At 39.1% G+C, this 19,584-nt stretch overlaps 1 protein-coding gene across 1 annotated transcript in view; it reads right to left on the reverse strand.

The window, feature by feature from the left end:
• Positions 1-19,584, reverse strand: part of MNAT1 (MNAT1 component of CDK activating kinase) — a 200,029-nt gene that overhangs the window by 125,340 nt on the left and 55,105 nt on the right. The window contains exons 2-3 of the mRNA XM_070418867.1: positions 6,270-6,422; positions 4,219-4,292 (exon numbers count right to left, since the gene is read on the reverse strand). Of these exons, the coding sequence (XP_070274968.1) occupies positions 4,219-4,292; positions 6,270-6,422 (227 nt within the window). The remainder of the gene's footprint in view (positions 1-4,218; positions 4,293-6,269; positions 6,423-19,584) is intronic.

Raw genomic sequence — 19,584 nt, forward strand, 5'->3', positions numbered from 1 at the left:
AAAAAGCAATGGTTCCAAAGCACTAAGATATCCCAGAAAAAGCCTAAATTATGTTCTGTACATACTATTTGCTAAGACTAACAAATGAACTTAGATATTTCAGAAAAGTTTCAGAAAACAGTGGAAATAAAAAGATTTTCTGGGTTTTTCTCAGTTAGTAAAAGAAATTAAAGGAATTAGAATACTCCATCCCTCAGGAATTTAAATTTTCTAAAACTTTACCATATATAAGCCTTCTTAAGAATAATTAATTTTATTATCATCATATTTTAAATAAGAAATGAAGTTGCCCTAACTGGTTTGGCTCAGTGGATAGAGCATTGGCCTGCGGACTGAAAGGTCCCAGGTTCGATTATGGTCAAGGGCATGTACCTTGGTTGCGGGCACATCCCCAGCAGGAGGTGTGCAGGAGGCAGCCGGTTGATGTTTCTCTCTCATCGATGTTTCTAACTCTCTATCCCTCTCCCTTCCTCTCTGTAAAAAAAATTAATAAAATATATTTTTTTTAAAAAAAGAAAGAAAAAGAAATGAAGTGAGTATAGCCTGGCTATCAGGTTTGAGAGAAAAATTTAAAAGATGATTGTTTAATTCTCTTAGTCTCATTTTATAGTCCATGATTTTTTATATCATTTCTAAGCCTGTAATGAATAATGATAATTATTGCAACTTTAAAAACATTAATTTTTTTTAATCTTTATTGTTGAGATTATTACAGATGTCCCTCTTTTTTTCCCCCATAGCTCCTCACCACCCGGTTCCCACCCCATCCCAGGCCCTTGCCACCTATTGTCTGTGTCCATAGGTACTGCATACATGCATGTAAGACAGCGGTTCTCAACCTGTGGGTCGCGAACCCTTTGGGGGTCGAATGACCCTTTCACAGGGATCGCCTAAGACCATCCTGCATATCAGATATTTACATTACGATTCATAACAGTAGCAAAATTACAGTTATGAAGTAGAAACAAAAATAATTTTATGGTTGGGGGTCACAACATGAGGAACTGTATTTAAAGGGCCAGAAGGTTGAGAACCACTGAAAGATCTTTGTCTAATCGCTTCCAGCACACCCCCACACCACCTTCCCTCTGAGAATCATCAGTCTGTTCCATTTCCATGCCCCTGATTCTATTCCATTCACCAGTTTATTCTGTTCATCAGATTTTTTATTCATTTGATTTTTAGATTCATTTGTTGATAGATATGTATTTATTGTCACTTCGTTGTTCATCATTTTTTATCTTTACCTTTTTCTTCTTCTTTCTCTTCTTAAAGAATACCCTTCAGCATTTCATATAATCCTGGTTTGGTGGTGATGAACTCCTTTAGCTTTTTCTTGTCTGTGAAGCTCTTTATCTGACCTTCAATTCTAAATGACAGCTTTGCTGGGTAGAGTAATCCTGGTTGTAGGTTCTTGCTATTCATCATTTTGAATATTTCTTGCCACTTCCTTCTGGCCTGCATAGTTTCTATTGAGAAATCAGCTGAGAGGTCATATGAGTACTCCCTTGTAGGTAACTAACCTTTTTTTTCTTGCTGCTTTTAAGATTCTCTCTTTGTCTTTTGCCCTTGGCATTTTAATTATGATGTGTCTTGGTGTGGTCCTCTTTGGATTCCTCTTGTTTGGGGTTCTCTGCGCTTCCTGGACTTGTAACTCTATTTCTTTCACCAGGTAGGGGAAATTTTCTGTCATTATTTCTTCAAATAGGTTTTTAATATCTTGCTCTCTCTCTTCTTCTGGCACCCCCATAATTCGAATGTTGGTATCTTTGAAGTTGTCCCAGAGGCTCCTTACACTATCTTCATATTTTTGGATTCTTTTTTCTTTTTGCTCTGCTGGTTGGGTGTTTTTTGCTTCCTTGTATTTCAAATCATTGACTTGATTCTTGGGTCCCTGAGACCCCGCCCCACCCAATCTACAACTCCCCCGCCCCCCAAAGCTGTCTGCAGCGGCTTTTGCATATGAATGGCCTGTCCTCTAGTCCACTGTTAAATCCCTATATATTATTCTTTATTTCAGTCAGTATATGCTTAATTTCTGACAGGTCCTTTTCCATTTTTTTGTCAGTCTCACTAAGATCCTTGAAGGTCTCACTAAGTTCCTTGGAGGTTTCTAGAAGATTCTTGAGTAACCTTATAACTGTGGTTTTGAACTCTATATCCAGTAGTTGGCTTTTTCCATTTCTTTCATTTGTGACCTGTTTCTTTGTCTCCGCATTTTGGCTGCTTCCCTGTGTTTGTTTCTATGTATTGGGTAGCTGCTAAGTCTCTATGAGTTGACAGAGTAGCCTTATGTAGTAGTTGTCCTATAGGGCCCAGTAGCTCTGCCTCCCCAATCACCTGAGGTGGACACTCTAGGTGCACCCCTTTGTGGGCTGTGTGCACAGTCTTAGTAGTTGAGCCTTGATTTCTGTTGGTATCAATGGGAGAAATTGACCTCCAGGCCAATTGGCTGTGGGGACCAGCGGCAACTACAGAGGGAAAGCTGCTGTGTAGGAGACACCCTTATGGGGCAGGACTTGCTTCAGTGGGGCTTTGGTGCTCACTGAGTCTGCCCCTTTAGTGTGTCACTTATGGATGTAAAGAGTTGTAATCTGGTATGGTCTCACACTGACCACTGGGTACACTGGCTCTTGGATCTCCAAGGAGATGCAAGGTCAGCCACTGCCTGGGGCCACCCAGCAGGAGCTACAGAGAGATCTGCAGATTCCTCCTCTTTGTATCAGGTTTGGAAGTGCCCAGACGAGGTCCAGCTATGAAGCAAGGCAGGCTGTTGCTGGTGCCAGCCATGGGCCTTTTATTGATAGCTTTGGGGCTCCCTGACCCAGCTGCAGCTTGTTTGACAGATTTTTAGCCTGAGAAAGGACAGGCCATTCATATGCAAAAGCCGCTGCAGACAGCTTTGGGGGGCGGGGGAGTTGTAGATTGGGTGGGGCGGGGTCTCAGGGAATCTCCAGGGCAGAGCGAACAGAAATGTCTGCCAGTCAGCACTGCACTGGAGAGGTCTCAGCACGGGGACAATGACTGCTGTGAGCACCGCCATCTGTAAGAAAGCTGACCCCACATTCCTGTCCCGATGCTAGACAGTCCAGTTTCTCTCCGTATCTGTCTGGGTCACCCAGAGCCTCACCTGGCACTAGAGCTCAGAGCAAGCAGGAGCTTGTAAATTCAGTTCGAGGTGCCGGCCTTTTAAGAGGAGCAGTTGGTTCTCTAGCAGCCTGTGTGTCACTCAGCCCCAATATGCACTGGTTTTCACAGTCAGTAGTTCTTACTGCAGACTTCTTTCCCCAGTTCTAGAACCCTGGGCTGGGGGTCTGGTGTGGGGCTGGGGCTCCTTGCTCCTCTAGGCAACCTCCAAAGAGGCGATCTCCCTCCCAATTAAAAAAGCGGCACACCCGGGTGCCAGACCAGCCTCTTCCACACGTCCACACCTCCTACCAGTTCAGTGTGCTTTCTTTACCTCTCTAGTTGCAGTACTTCCACCCAGCCAGCTTTCCCACAGTTCTGGATGATAGTTGTTCTGTATTTTAGTTGTAATTTTGATGTGGTTGTAGGAGGCAGCAAGTACAGGCATTTACCTATGCTACCACCTTGGTTCCTCCACATTAATTTTTAACTGATATACAACTACGTACAGACTTTTTAACATCTCTGAAATCTTAAGAAAACAGAAACAATACTTTTTTTTAATGAAAACATCTTTTTAACGAATCACAATGGAAATAAAAGGCGCTAAGATTACCTTAACCTCTGATTCTAGAATAATACTAAATAAAAGAATTCCACTTCAATAGTCAACTACTTCAAAGTGTTTTGAAACTACTGTATCACAGAAGCATAAATGATAAACAACATATGGCTTTAGTCACCATGTACATAGTTATTTGAAATCCTATTCTTTTTCATCTGAATATTCTTTCCTTTTGTTTACTCTAATACATCACCAACATATAGATGATATGTACAAATACAGCCTTCTTTCCCAGGTAAAAAGTGGTATTCATCATATTTTTCCTAAGATAAAATATTTATTACTTAAATATATCCTTTACTTAAGTATGCCTTCACATAACAAACATGATTAAGTGCAACAGGGAATAATTAGGTAAACATCAGGTATCACAATAAAACTTGTTAGAGTTTTGAAATGTTCTCCTTGGCATCCAAAAGATAATTGCACACATTAGGACACAAAAAGTATAAGCATTAAAAACTAACCAATTTCTTCTACTTCTTCCAAGAAATCATTATATTCTCTTAGACTAGGAAAGTCTTCTTCTCTTTTATTGTATCTATAAGAGAAAAAAAAATTAACATATCACTTGCTTTCAATATTATCTAGTTTGTTTATTCTTACATAATTCATACATGATACATAGAAAAAGATTGTTTACTATATAAAACACTGTTTTCTTGTAACCAGGTTTGTGACTAGACCAAGAATGTTGTTCTTACTAGTATATTAGTATGACTACAGAGAAGTAGAATCAGGAGAGAGTGGTATAACACAAAATCCTTCTTACACAAGAAAGAAAAAGAAACTTGAACCCTGAAAAAATGGAAAATGAGCTTAAAACAAGTCTATCATTGGAAATCATGATACTGCTTACTTCTTATAGATTTGTTAATTTCCAGAAAGCTAAAAATTAATTAAAAAAATACAGTCCAATTTTTCATGACAGTTATAGTCTGAGGAATTTTGTAAATATTTAATATACCTCTGAAGAATTGGAAAACCATAGGCATTAATGATAAGAAGAAGAAGAAACAAGAATCTAAGAGAGACTATTTCCTAGAAGTAATTCAAATAATAAAAGAGCAGCTTGGGGCATTGATTAAGAAAAACTGGTTAGGTGCCTAGAAAGATGCTGCTAAAACACTGGTGACCAAGGTTGAAGTATATAAATATTTCAACCAAAATAAATAAAATAAAACAATAATAGATTAAATGTATATTAACTCTTTAAACTTCCAAAACAATAAGGTAGCTTGTAACAAGACAGATAAAATGAAATCAAAGCTATTAAGTAAAAAATAAATTATAAATGAAAAAGAATATATAGGTATACACACACATACAGAAATATACAGGGTGTCCCAAAAACATGTACACACACTTTAACAGCTGATAGCTCAATTGATGTTTCTTTCTTTTCAGCCAAAGCTTTCAACAAAGAAAATTCATCCTAAAATGCTACTGGAACTTTGAAAACACAGTTTAAGTACAAACCCTGCCTTTATAATTATTCAGTGTGTATATATTTTGGGGGGACAGCCTGTGTCCCCCCAAAAATGTATACAAATTTTAATAGTGGATAACTCATTTAATTTTCACTCCTTTTCCGATTTAACTGATTTGAAATAATGGGTGAAGCTGCTAGACTAAGCTTTGAACAAAGAAAATTTATCCAGTAGCCTTTTTCATAGGGATACATAAAAGATAATGTTTACAGTACAAAACTGGCAAAAGTTGATGAATTGAGAGCACACTAATACCAAAGGAAATGATTCTTGATGTTTGTGATTTCATTGCTTCATATTATCAGCCGTGCCTGAACCAGAACGGTCATCAGTTTGAAAACAGGCATTGACAAAAAAAATTATTCATTTATGTAGATTCTTTTAAATTTTGAAAATGAACTGTATGTTAATAAACACTGACTTTATAATCATTCAAAGTGTGTATATATTTTTGGGGACATTCTATATATCAAAATAAATTATAGCTAACATATGATTTCTTCTAATGGCCTTCAGATCTCAACTTAAATGTTACCCCCTCAGGCCTTATATGACATCACTGACCCACATCAACACTCAGTCATTAACTTCACAGCATTTATCTCTATTTATAATCCTATTTTTTGTTTACCTATTTTAAATTGTCTACCTCTATGCTACCCTATGCTACCATGCTTTTGAGAGTACCTGTCTTACTCATTCCATACTTAGAGCCTAATATATATAATGCAGTGTTTGCACATAGTAGGTACTCAATATATGTATTTGTTAACTAAATTAATGTAAAAATAGCAAATAAATGAATTGTGAAGCCATCAATCAAGAGGATCTACTCTTCTCTAATAAAGGCTAGATAATTAATATTTCTGAGTTCTCTAAAAACTTAATGTTTGTTGAACAAATACATAGATAAATTTATACTTGCCAAACTGTCCACATTTCTATCTGGAAATAATGATATCAATTACTGAAATAATTATTTTTAAAATCCTCTTTGTGGAATGGATCATTCAAGCAATAATACTTACATTTTTAGCACTTTTTTCCGAATCTCAACCTCCTTGTCAACAGTAGGATCTTCAAAGAGTTGTACCCTAAAATTGCTCTTTCTAAGAGGAATGCCACACTCAGGACAGTTTCCAGCTCCTCTCACAAATAGTAAATCCACACAACTTTCACACCTGTTCAGAGAAAAATACAATATAACTTTTAAGCTAGTATTGAAATGTACAAGATTGTAGATAGTTTTCCTTTTTATGTTTTGGCGTGGGGGGGAGTTGTTTATTTGGGTGGGCTTTTTTAGGATTGGAAAATTAGTCATTGCTACTTAAAATCTTACAAAAAGTCTTTGGAAAATGTTCATTTTCATTTGGAAGTTACTTTTCAGATGTAGGTATTCCAAGGAATACCAATTTGGTTTACCAAATTAAACAAATTTACAAATTAAAACAAATAGAGTTGGGGACTAGGAGGATTCAGAGGTAGTAGGATAGGGAGAGTCAAAGAGGCATGTAAAAGAGTAGTCTATGGTCACCTTCATTCTCAGTCCAGTATCTCCCTTTACCTGGGCAAGAAAAGCCTCTGCCACAATCACTAAGACTAAGGCTTTTTTTCCCCTTTCAACCTTGTAAGAAAGTTTGAAAGTTCAGTAAGCAATTACACAAATGGGAATTATAAGAGAGAAGTGCTAGCTGAAGGAGGTCCCCAAGTCAAAGGATGAAGAACTGAGAGTGCCCCTGTATGTATATGCAGAGAAAGGAGAAAACTACCACAACTTATGCCCAAGAAGTCCTAGAAAGAGTGACTACTTATAAAAACTTTAACCAGTTAAAGTTGGCTGCCCGAAACCCACCAAAGTGATTGCCTACACTGGTTTCCCAGATACCTGCATCCCCTCTCTCCTCTCTCTTGGGTAGTGCAATATGGGGAAGAACTTAGAAGTCTAGAAGAGCAAGGAACTGAAGAGGTGAACTTCTCTGTATCAGATTCCTGGGGACTTGACAGGATTGCCCCTAATGTTTGTAGTTAAAGGAAATTAAATCCAACTACAGAAATTGAAAATGGATCTAGGTACCACCCAATCATTCCTGCCCTGCCCCAACAAATCCATGCTACTTAATCAGACTAGAAAGTGGAAAGGCTGGCCAGAGAAGAGAGCAGCTCTTTTAGCCTCAGGGTCTTGAGAATGCAGGCTTCAGGGAACTCAGGATGAAGAGTGGAAACTAAGATTACATCAAGAATTTATCTTAATTCATAACTTTTAAATATTTACACCTTTTAGAATGTAGTCATCAAGTTGTAATCGTGCCCAAGTAGATATATGTTAGGGCCACACATTACTCCTTTCTTAGCATTATCTGAAATTCATTATTTCTTTATGTGTTCATTTTCTGTAACCACCACTAGGATGTAAACTGCATTGGGGCAGGAATTTGGCCTAACTTGTTCTCTATCCCTAGTGCCTGACAGTTAATAAGTACTCAATAAACTATACATAACAAAAAATATATATGACAAAGAGAAAAAGAAAAATTCTAAAGGTAAGGGAAAAGTTGATTTCCCCGCAAAATTTAGTTGACTTATGGAATAAGCTAAATGAGAAAAATGAAACAGGGAAATAAGAATTTTTAATCCTTATTAATATAATTAATAAGTTACCAATTATATTATTAATTAGTTGGTTATTAATAAACTACTAACATTTCACCTTTGCATCATTCTATCTTAATAGTGCCATCAAAATATAGAAAAAAATCCCTAAGAGAGAGAACAGAGACCACTTTGGGATTGGGACAATTGAGAGGGGTTCATTTCCCCTAATCTTTGTGGTTAAAGGAAATTAAATACAACTACAGAAGATGAAAATGAGCATACTTTATAACTACACTGACTAAAGATACTTATATGCAAGGAGCATTCTAAAATACTCAAAACTATTGAGCCACAAATAATATTCTGTACTACAAGGACTCTAAAGAGTAGTTTCCATCGATAATTCAGTCAACGGGTAATATAAAACACTTCAATATTTCTAAAGATCATACTGTACATTAAAACATAATACAATCTTTGTTTCCACCATTAGTTCTACATCTCTGCTTTTTAAAAATCTGCCATAAAACATAAGGATTTCAACAGTATTAAATAATTTTTAAAATAATTTATGCTCCACCCTGGCTGGTGTGGCTCAGTTAGTTGGAGCATCGACCGGTGCACTGAAGGGTTGCAGGTTCGATTTCCAGTCAGGGCACATACCCAGGTTGCAAGTTTCGATCCTTGATCCGGCGCGTATGGGAGGCACCCGATCAATGTTTCTTTCTCTCTCTCTCCCTCTCCCTTCCTCTTCTCTAGAATCAATAAAAACATATCTTCAGGTGAGGATTAAAAATAATAATAATTTATTTTCCTATACCACTTTTTCCCTTTCCAATTTTAAGTGCTGAAAAGAACAAACAATTCCTTTTTTTTTTTTTAAGCTCAAGTACAGAAGTACATAGAGAAAAAACTGAAAGTTCTACTTTATTCTGTTCTACCCCTCACCTTCCACAGGTAGCATACTACTGTTAAATGTAATGTTTATGTGGCCAGATCTTTTTCTACATATTTACAATATATATTTACAAATTACAGGTACAAAAATTGATCATATAAAAAAAGAAAAGCAGGAGAAAAGTTGATAATTGCTAGTTCACTTCATCTGGCAACAGAGCAACCAAAACAGCAGTATGTGGGCAATCTTTTGCCTCAAAGAGTGCCATGAATTTTTTTCAAACAAAATCTTATATTCTGCAAACAAAAAAATTTGCTGAAAAAGCCAAAATCCTCAGTCATTACCCATTCCCATAGATATTTTTATGGTTTTCTTTTGTTTTTAAAAACCAGAATGGGACCTACTCTTTTCTCTCTGAACAACTTATTTTTAGACTATAATTTCTTATATAAAGAATAGTTAGCTACTTATATTCCTTTTTCGAGATTATTAACCATCCTGTTTGCTTTTGCTTCTTCAAGAATGATGATATTCCATGGAGAATTTCAATAATTATTAAAATAGATAAACAGACTTATGAAAACATAATCAAATTCTGAATGTCATACTGTCTTTGAATTAACCTGGTTTTATCAGCACTTTCCATTCTTCTTTAGCCCCTTGGCTTCTAGAAACAACTCAAAACAGAATCCTATGGTCTTGGAAGATAAAAACTAACTGATAACTTCTGTTAAAAATTTATTCCCACAAAAAAAAATTATTTCTTAAATCCATAGTTACTGAACTCTCTAGAATAGGAGCTGGATATTACTAAGGAAATTTTTTCTCACAAAATAAGCTGCCTAACTTTTCTGTACCAGTGACTACTGATTGTAAAGCCATATCTTTGAACATTTTAGGAATCTTAACTAAATAGACCATTTGAAAAAAATCTGTGCCCTAAATGAATGAGGAAAATTTTGAAGTAGATGATTTAAATGATCACTAGTTAATTACATTAATAAAATCTTACAGGCATGCATTAATGAAATGTGTTTAAGAATTCATGGAAAACCCACCAAAAATAATATCTGCTGCATTTTGAAAAAAATATTCAATTTAAAAATAGACTTTGTTCCAATAGTTTGCTTACAAATTAGCTACTTGGAACTCAGAATACATTTTCCTGAAGAAACTGTTAAATATGATAGGTTTTCAACTAGATTATACTGGCCCACATAAGATGAACACTGTATTAGGCAATTCTTTTTCTTATTTTTCTCTCCCCTCCTCTCACCATAAAACAGTAATACCAGCTTTCAAATGGGAGTTTAAATGGGGTAAGAGAAGAATATTTTAGCAATTTAGGTCCCAATTTGAATCTTCATCTTAAACAAAATTTTGATGATTTCCATACTCTAAATTTAATAACTTTTATAAGTATGTAATCCTTACAAAAAGGGTTTATCTATTTACACATAATATGAATCTAAGAACAATTAATCATAGAATCCAGATAGCCTTAATTATTATAATAATCATTTATCAGCAACTATTACAGGAACACATAGTATAGAGGAGAACAATGAACATGGGCGAGTTCAATAACTGGCATAAAGTTATCTATATATATAAAAAGGCAGTGACCATGACGACCAAAACAACCGGTCAACCAAACAGCAGGCTGCGTGGGTCGACCAGGCCAGCGGGGGTGGGGGGGGAGGGGCGGGCCAGTGAGGGGCAACCAGGCCGGCAGGCAGAGGTGGTTAGAAGCGACCAGGCCAGCAGGGGAGGCACTTAGGGGTGACCAGTACAGCGGGGGGGAGGCAGTTAGGGGCAATCAGGCCAGCAGGCAGAGGCAGTTAGGGGTGTGATCATGTATGCTTATATATATACATGATATAAGCATAAAGGGTGTCCCAAAAAATGTAAAGACACAATGTCTGCAGATTCTATTACATTTTGAAAATGTATTTTAATAAACACTGCCTTTATAATTATTCAAACTGTGTATACATTTTTGGGACACCCTATTATATGCTTACGTATAATTATACAAAAGTGAAATCAGAGTTTTAGAGAGGAGACCAAGATGGCGGCATAGGTAAACACCGGAGACTGCTGCCGCAAACAACCATTTCAAAAATACAACTAAAAGACGGAACGGACATCACCCAGAACCACAGGAAGGCTGGCTGAGGAGAGACTCTTCAACTAGAAGGAAAGACAACGCATACCGAGGCTCAGAGGAGGCGCAGTGTGGAGAATTTAAAGGTGCGGAGGTGCGCATGAAAGCGGGCTGGTGGCTGAGGGCGCGGTTGTCGTTTTCAATCAGGAGGGAGTCTCAGACTCTGAGCTCCAGATCCGGGTGAGTCTCTAGGGACTCAGACTCAGACGGGAGAAGCGGGATTATCCAGCATCAGTTGGAACCTGAGGGCAGCTTTCTCTCCGAGGTTTGCAGCGGTTGCCGGGACTCGGAGAGGCAGAGCCCCTGGGGACGGAACTGAGAGCAGCCATAACTGCTCCCTCCGCCTGCCCTGTTGATCCCGTGCGAACCGCCCCGCCCAAGCCCTGCGCAGAGCCATTTGCCAGATCACCTCAGGCAAAGGCTAGATTAGCACCTCCCCAGAGGAAAGAAGTTTTCCACACAGCTGATTCTCACAGCCAGTCAGCCTGGTGGTCAAATCCCTCTAGTATTAACTACAACAATCAAGGCTTAACTACAACAAGACTGCGCACAAAGACCACAAGGGGATGCACCAAGAAGGCATAAAAAATGCGGAGACAAAAAAACATGACAGAAATGGAGGAAATGGAGCTAAAAAACGCAATTTTGAGGGCTTGCAATAAACTTGTTGAGAGCCTCACGAAAACTAATGAGACCCTCGATGCTACGATAAAGAAACTAGAAATTAAGCATACACTGACTGAAATAAAGAATATTATACCCAATAGCAGACCAGAGGAGCGCAAGAATCAAGTCAAAGATTTGAAATGCAAAGAAGCAAAAAACACCCAACCAGAAAAGCAAAATGAAAAAAGAATCCGAAAATACGAAGATAGTGTAAGGAGCCTCTGGGACAGCTTCAAGCGTACTAATATCAGAATAATAGGGGTGCCAGAAGATGAGAGACAGCAAGATACTGAAAACCTATTTGAAGAAATAATGACAGAAAACTTCCCCCACCTGGTGAAAGAAATGGACTTACAGGTCCAAGAAGCGAAGAGAACCCCAAACAAAAGGAATCCAAAGAGGACCACACCAAGACACATCATCATTAAAATGCCAAGAGCAAAAGACAAAGAGAGAATCTTAAAAGCAGCAAGAGAAAGAAACTCAATTACCTACAAGGGAATACCCATACGACTGTCAGCTGATTTCTCAACAGAAACTTTGCAGGCCAGAAGGCAATGGCAAGAAATATTCAAAGTACTGAATACCAAGAACCTACAACCAAGATTACTTTATCCAGCAAAGCTATCATTCAGAATTGAAGGTCAGATAAAGAGCTTCACAGATAAGGAAAAGCTAAAGGAGTTCATCACCACCAAACCAGTATTATACGAAATGCTGAAAGGTATTCTTTAAGAAGAGGAAGAAGAAGAAAAAGGTAAAGATACAAATTGTGAACAATAAACATGCATCTATCAACAAGTGAATCTAAGAATCAAGTGAATAAATAATCTGATGTACAGAATGAACTGGTGATTACAATGAATCAGGGACATAGAAAGGGAATGGACTGACTATTCTTGGGGGGGAAAGGGGAATGGGAGATGCGGGAAGACACTGGACAAAAATCGTGCACCTATGGATGAGGACAGTGGGTGGGGAGTGAGGGCGGAGGGTGGGGCGGGAACTGGGAGAAGGGGAGTTATGGGAAAAAAAAGAGGAACAAATGTAATCTGAACAATAAAGATTTAATTTTTTTAAAAAAAGTGAAATCAATCACAGCAATGATGGAAGGGATAGAAGGAAGGAATTAGAATTACTTTGTTACAAAATATTCACACTACCTATGAAATGGCATTGTGTTATTTGAAAGTGGATTTAGATTAGTTGTAAATATATATTGCAAACTCTAGGGCAGCCACTACGAAAACTTTAACATAAGAAAAAAGAGAAAATGGAATCACATAAAATAATTAAAAACACAAAAGACAGAAAGGAGCAGAAAACAAAAATAGGAACAAGAACAAATAGAAAATCATAACGAATGTTAGATATTAATCCAACTGTATCTGTCATCAATTTTAATGTCAACAATCTGACTGCACCAATTAAAAGACAGAGATTTTCAGAATGGATCAAAAGCAAGTCCCAAGTATATGTTGTCTACAAGAAACCCACTTTAAATATAAAGACACATACAGAATAAACGTATATGGATGAAGAAAAATATACTGTGCTAACACTAATCAAAAGAAACAGGTTATCAATATTAATTTCAGACAGAACAAACTTAAAAACAAGAAAAGTTATCAGAAATAAAGAAGGGCATTACATAATAATAAAGGGGTCATTACCCAAGAAGACACAAAATCCTTAATGTTCCTGTACCTAAGAATAGAGCATTGAAATATTTGAGGCCAAAACTGATAGAAGTGCAAGGAAAAATAGATTAATTGACTATTATATTGGAGACTTTAACACTTCTCTATCAGATATGAACAGATCCAGATTCCAAGATGGTGGCAGATTAGGTGGAAGCTAAATGGACCTTCTCCCAGGACCAAACTGGATTTACAACTAAAATACAGAAAAATCATCCTGAATAACCAACTGAAAACTAGCTGGAGAGAAGCCTTATAAATGGAAGTCACAGCCCAGCCAGCCTGGCTGTGGTTGAGCGTTGACCTATGAACCAGGAGGTCATGGTTCAATTCCCAATTGGGGCATAAGGTTGTGGGCTCAATCCCTAGTGTGGGGCATGCAGGAGGTAGCCGATCAATGGTTCTCTCTCATTCTCTCTCTCCCCCTTCCTCTCTGAAACCAATAAAAAAAATATTTTTAAAAAAATAAAAGAAGAGGATGCCACGTAAAGACTGGTAGGAAGCATGGAGGCACAAGAGGGCTGGCCAGGGGCTCAAGGCAGCAGCTGAAGTTCTGGAGGGATAGCTCATCTGTTGGGGGGTTCGCCCAAACTAGGCAATCTGGGAATGGTGCCCACATAACATCTGGCTGTGAAAAGCAGCGGGGTTTCAGTCTGCCAGGGAGAGATAGCTGGAAATGCAGGCACCCTCTTAAAGGGCTACTGCTCAAAATTTCATTTGCAGCCATTCACATGGGGCTCCGGTAGAAGGAGGGCAGAGTGGACTAGAGCTGTGTGAGGAGAGTCTGGGTTTGGTGGCACTAGGGAGAGAGCTGAGGGGACAGCCACGAAGATCCCTGTGCTGAGTCACTGCCTCATACTGCAGAAGCCATCTTTTCAGGCCTTTCCCATCCATGCAGCACTAGCCTGGGGAGAAGCAATTGCCCCACCTACTGGAATTCCTCTTGCCCCACCCTGTGGAGCTTACTCCCTACTGAAGACTACAGCTGGAGGCTCATTAAGTGACTGAGACTAAAAGACAGCCTGAAGGCAGAGGCAGATCCCTCAGTGCTTTGAGTCTTTGCCTGACCTGCTCCTGGGCCCAGGGCTAGTAAATGCACACCTTGGTACATAGCTTGGTCCTTTCCACATGCACCCAGGCCCAGCAGAGGGAGCCACAAGCTGTGGATCACTGATAGCTCCAAACATGTTGCTCAGGGCCAATCACAGAGAGTTTCTGACATTGTCCTAGAATAGCATCCCTATGAAGAGGCCCAGAACCAATACACCCAGTGGCCAGCTTCAGACAACAACAGAGCAGGATCCAATAAGTTTCATAAGCAGAATATCCACAGGGAGATATTGGCAGGCACCAAAACCTGCTGAGGCAAATTCCATTTCATGTGATCAGCCCCTGCATAGCAGCCTACACACTGTGTTGGGGGTTGAGCTTCACTGTCAGCCAGACTAAGGGTCGAGCCCATGCATGAATGGGCCAATAGCAATCAAGACTCAATTACAACAGGAGGGCCAAGATAATGCACACAAGGGACACTCTTGGAGTACCAAGACCTGATGTTCAGGGCAACTGCACCACTGGGTCCCACAGATCCCCTACTACATAAGGCCACCCTACCAAGACTGGGAGGTGTAGCAGATCTACCTAATACATAGAAACAAATGCAAACAGGCAGACAAAACGGGGAGACAAAAGACCAGGCCGCAAATGAAGGAATAAGAGAATTCTCCAAAGAAGAGCTAAATGAAGTAGAGGTAAGCAATTTATCAGATATAGACTTCAGAGTAATGATTATAAGGATGCTCAACAGCATGTAAAAGGATATAGAAACCATAAAAAAGTCCAGTCAGAAATAATGAATGTGCTCAGCCAGTGTGACTCAGTGGCTGAGAGTCAACCCATGAACCAAGAGGTCACCAGTTAGATTCCTGAGTAGGGCAAATGCCTGGGTTATGGGCTCAATCCCCAGCAAGGGGTGTGCAAGAGGCAGCCAATCAATGATTCTCTCTCATCATTGATGTTTCTATCTCTCTATCCTCCATTCCTCTCTACATATTAAGAAAAATTAATAAATGCCATATCTGAAATAAAGAATACACTGGAAGAAATAAAGCAGAGGATGATGAAGCAGAGGGTGGAATCAGTAATTTGGAAGACAAAGTAGGAAAAAACACCCAATCAGAACAGTACAAAGAAAAAAGACTTCTAAAAAATGAGGACAGTTTAAGGTACCTTTGGGACAATATGAAGGGTATCCATGTGAAGAGGTAACAGAAGAAGAAGAGAGAGAGCAAGGGATCAAGAATCTATTTGAAGAAATAATGTCTGAAAACTTCCCTAACCTGGTGAAAGAAAAAGACATACAAACCTAGGAAGCACAGAGAGTCCCAAACAAGATGGACCCAAAGAGGCCCACACCAAGACACACCATAATTAAAATGCCAAAAGTTAAACACAAAAAGTGAATCTCTAAAGCTACAAGAGAAAAGGCAGTCAGTGACCTACAAGGGAGCTCCAATATCATAAGATTGTAAGCTGATTTCTTAACAGGAACATTTCAGGACAGAAGAGATCAGCACAAAATATTCAAAGTGATGAAAAACAAGGACCTACAACCAAGGCTACTTTACCCAGTAAGGCTAGCATTTAAAATTAAAGGAGAAATAAAGAGTTTTGCAGACAAGGAAAAGCTAAAGGAGTTTATTACTACCAAACCAGTATTATAAGAAATGTTAAAGGGATTCCTTTAAGAAGCTGAAGAAGAAAGAGAAAAAGAAATAAAAGAAACACCAGAGGAACATAGATTAAAGAGATAAAATGGCAATAAATATAAACCTATCAATAATCACTTAAAATATAAATGGCTTAAATGCTCCAATAAAAATCATAAGGCAGCTGAATGGATAAGAAAACAGGACCCATGTATATGCTGTCTTTAAGAGACTCACCACAGAAAGAAAGATACACTCAGACTGAAAGTAAAGGGATGGAAAATGTTATTCCAAGCAACTGAAAAGGGAAGAGAAGATGGGGTGGCAATACTTATATCTCACAAAATAGCTTTTAAAATCAATACTAAGGTTGATTTTACTCAGAAATCAATCTTAGATATTCTAAGAAAAAAGAATACTACATAATGATAAAGGGAGCAATCCAAAAAAAAGGATATAACCCTTGTAAACATTTATGCACCCAACTAGGAGCACCTAAATATGTAAAGTATAGGTAAAGTAAATATTGATGGATATAAGGGGGAGATTGACAGAAATACAGTAATAGTAGGGGACTTAAAATACCCATTGACACCAATGGACAAATTTTCCAGACAGATAATCAATAAGGGGATGGCAGCATTAAATGACACACTAGATCAAATGGATTTAATTGGTATCTTCAGAGCATTCCCGCCAAGGCAGCAGAATATACATCCTTTTCAAGTGCACATGGAACATTTTCTAGGATAGAACACATGTTAGTGCACAAAACAACTCTCACTAAATTTAAAAAGACTGAAATCATATCAAGCATCTTCTCTGAACATAATGCTATGAAACTTGAAATCAATCCCAAGAAGAAAACTGAAAAGTAAACAAACACATGGCTGCTAAATAACATGTTATTAAACAATGAATGGGTTAACAATGAGATCAAGGAAGAAATCAAAAGATACTTGAAAAAATGAAAATGAGAACACAACAACCCCAAATCAGTAGGACACAGGGAAAGCAGGCATAAGAGGGAAATGCACAGCATTGCAGGCCTACCTCAAGAAACAAGAAAAAACGCAATCAGTCTAATTTGACACTTAAAAGAACTTGAAAAAAGAAAAAAAAAAGCCCAAAGTGAGCAGAAAACAGGAATAAAGATCAGAGCAGAAATAAATGAAAGAGTCTACAAAAATAATACAAAAGATCAATGAAACCAAGATAAAAAGATTGAAAAACCTTTAACCAGACTCGTTAAGAAAAAAGAGAGTACCCAAGTAAATAAAATCATAAATGAAAGAGGAAAAGTAACAACTAACACCAAAGAAATACAAAGGATTCCAAACCAGATAGACACAGCAAAGAAAGAAAATTATAGGCCAATATCCCTAATTAACATAGATGCTAAAATCCTCAACAAAATATTAGCAAACTGAATCCAACAATACATTAAAAAGATCATACACCATGATCACATGGGATATATTTTGGTGATGCAAGATTGATACAATAGCCGAAACCGGTTTGGCTCAGTGGATAGAGCGTCGGCCTGCGGACTGAAAGGTCCCAGGTTCGATTCCGGTCAAGGGCATGTACCTGGGTTGCGGGCACATCCCCAGTAGGAGATGTGCAGGAGGCGGCTGGTCGATGTTTCTCTCTCATCGATGTTTCTAACTCTATCTCTCTCTCTCCCTTCCTCTCTGTAAAAAATCAATAAAAATATATTTAAAAAAAAAAAAGATTGATACAATATCCACCACATAATAAACATGATACACCACATAAACAAATCCTATATAATAAAAGCCTAATATGCAAATTGACCAAACGGCAGAACAACCAGTGGAACGACCAGTCGCTATGAGGTGCACTGACCACTAGGGGGCAGATGCTCAACACAGGAGCTTGCCCCCCACCTTCAGGTCCTAGGCCAGCCAAGGCGGGAGCCAGCGGGGACCCCCCCCCCGATTGCCCCAACAGTCGCCCCGCAGAGGGAGACGACCAGCAGTGGCGGGGTGGGGTGGGGGGGAGGCGGAGCCAGCTGGCAAGAGGGCAGCACTGCCCTCCATCGTCCTGCCGGTCGCCTCTGTGGGAGGCGACCAGCGGCGGTGGCAGGGGGGGGGCCGGCGAGCGGGCAGTGCCAGGCCAGCCAAGGCAGGTGCCAGCAGGGGCCCCCCCAATTGCCTTGCTGGTAGTCCCACAGATCAGCCCTGATCTCCGGCCAGGCCTAGGGACCCTACCTATGCATGAATTTCGTGCACCAGGCCTCTAGTTGAAGGATAAAAATCACGTGATCATATCAACAGATGCAAAAAAAGCATTTGATAAAATCCAACACCCATTTATGATAAAAACTCTCAGCATAGTGGGAATAGAGGGAACATACCTCAATGTAATAAAGGCCATATACAACAAACCCATAGCCAACATCATATTCAATGGGCAAAAACTATAAATGTCCCCCTTAAGATCAGGAACAAGACAGGGATGTCTACTTTTCACCACTCTTATTCTAGTAGTGGAAGTCCTAGCCAAAAAAATCAGACAAGAAGAAAAAAAGGGCATCCAAATAGAAAAAAAAAGTAAAACTGTCATTATTTGCAGATGACATGATATTGTCCTCTATAATAAAGAGATAATATGCAAATTGACCATCACAGCCTCGCACAAGATGGCCACCCCCATGTGGTCAAAGATGGCTGCCCCCATGTGGTCACAAGATGGCTGCCACAAGATGGCTGGCAGGGGAGGGCAGCTGGGGGGGACCAGTCCTATAGGGGAAGGAGGGCAGTTGGGGGCAACCAGGCTTGCAAGGGAGGGCAGTTAGGGGGGACCAGGCCTACAGGGGAGGGCAGTTGGGGGGGACCAGGCCGGCAGGGGAACAGTTAGGTGTCGATCAGGCTGGCAGGGGAGTGGTTAGGAGGTGATCAGGTAGGCAGGCAGAAGCAGTTAGGGGCAATCAGGCAGGCAGGCGAGCGGTTGGGAGCCAGTAGTCCCGGATTGTGAGAGGGATGTCCCAGATTGGAGAGGGTGCAGGCTGGGCTGAGGGACACCACCCGCCACCCCCCCCCCCCCCCCAGTGCACAAATTTCAGCACCAGGTCTCTAGTATATAAATAACCCTAAAGATTCCACACACAAAAACTACTAGGACTAGGACTGATAAATGAATTTAGTAGAGTAGCAGGATAAACAAAATAAATATCTGGAAATCAGTTGTATTTCTGTACACCAATAATGAATTATCAGAAAAGGAAACTAAAAAAAAAAAATCCCATTTCCAATTGCATTAAAAAGAATAAAGTACCTAGGAATAAATTCAACGAAGTATGTAAAAGACCTGTACTCAGAAAAATATAAGACACTAAAGAAAGAAATTGAGGAAGATACCAATAAGTAGAAGTATATACCATGTTCATGGATAGGAAGAATTAACATCATTAAAATGTCCCTACTACACAAAGCAATCTACTGATTCAACGCAATTCCAATCAATATACTAATAGAGCATTTCATAGAACTAAACAAATGTTTCAAAATTTTGTATGGAACCCCAAAAGACCCCAAATAGCAACAGTGATCTTGAGAAAAAAGAACAAAGTTGGAGGAATCACCCTAC

This window comes from Myotis yumanensis, unplaced genomic scaffold (genome assembly GCF_028538775.1).
Source record: "Myotis yumanensis isolate MYYU_CA2020_CCGP unplaced genomic scaffold, mMyoYum1.0.hap1 SCAF_1, whole genome shotgun sequence".
Classification (NCBI taxonomy): domain Eukaryota; kingdom Metazoa; phylum Chordata; class Mammalia; order Chiroptera; family Vespertilionidae; genus Myotis; species Myotis yumanensis.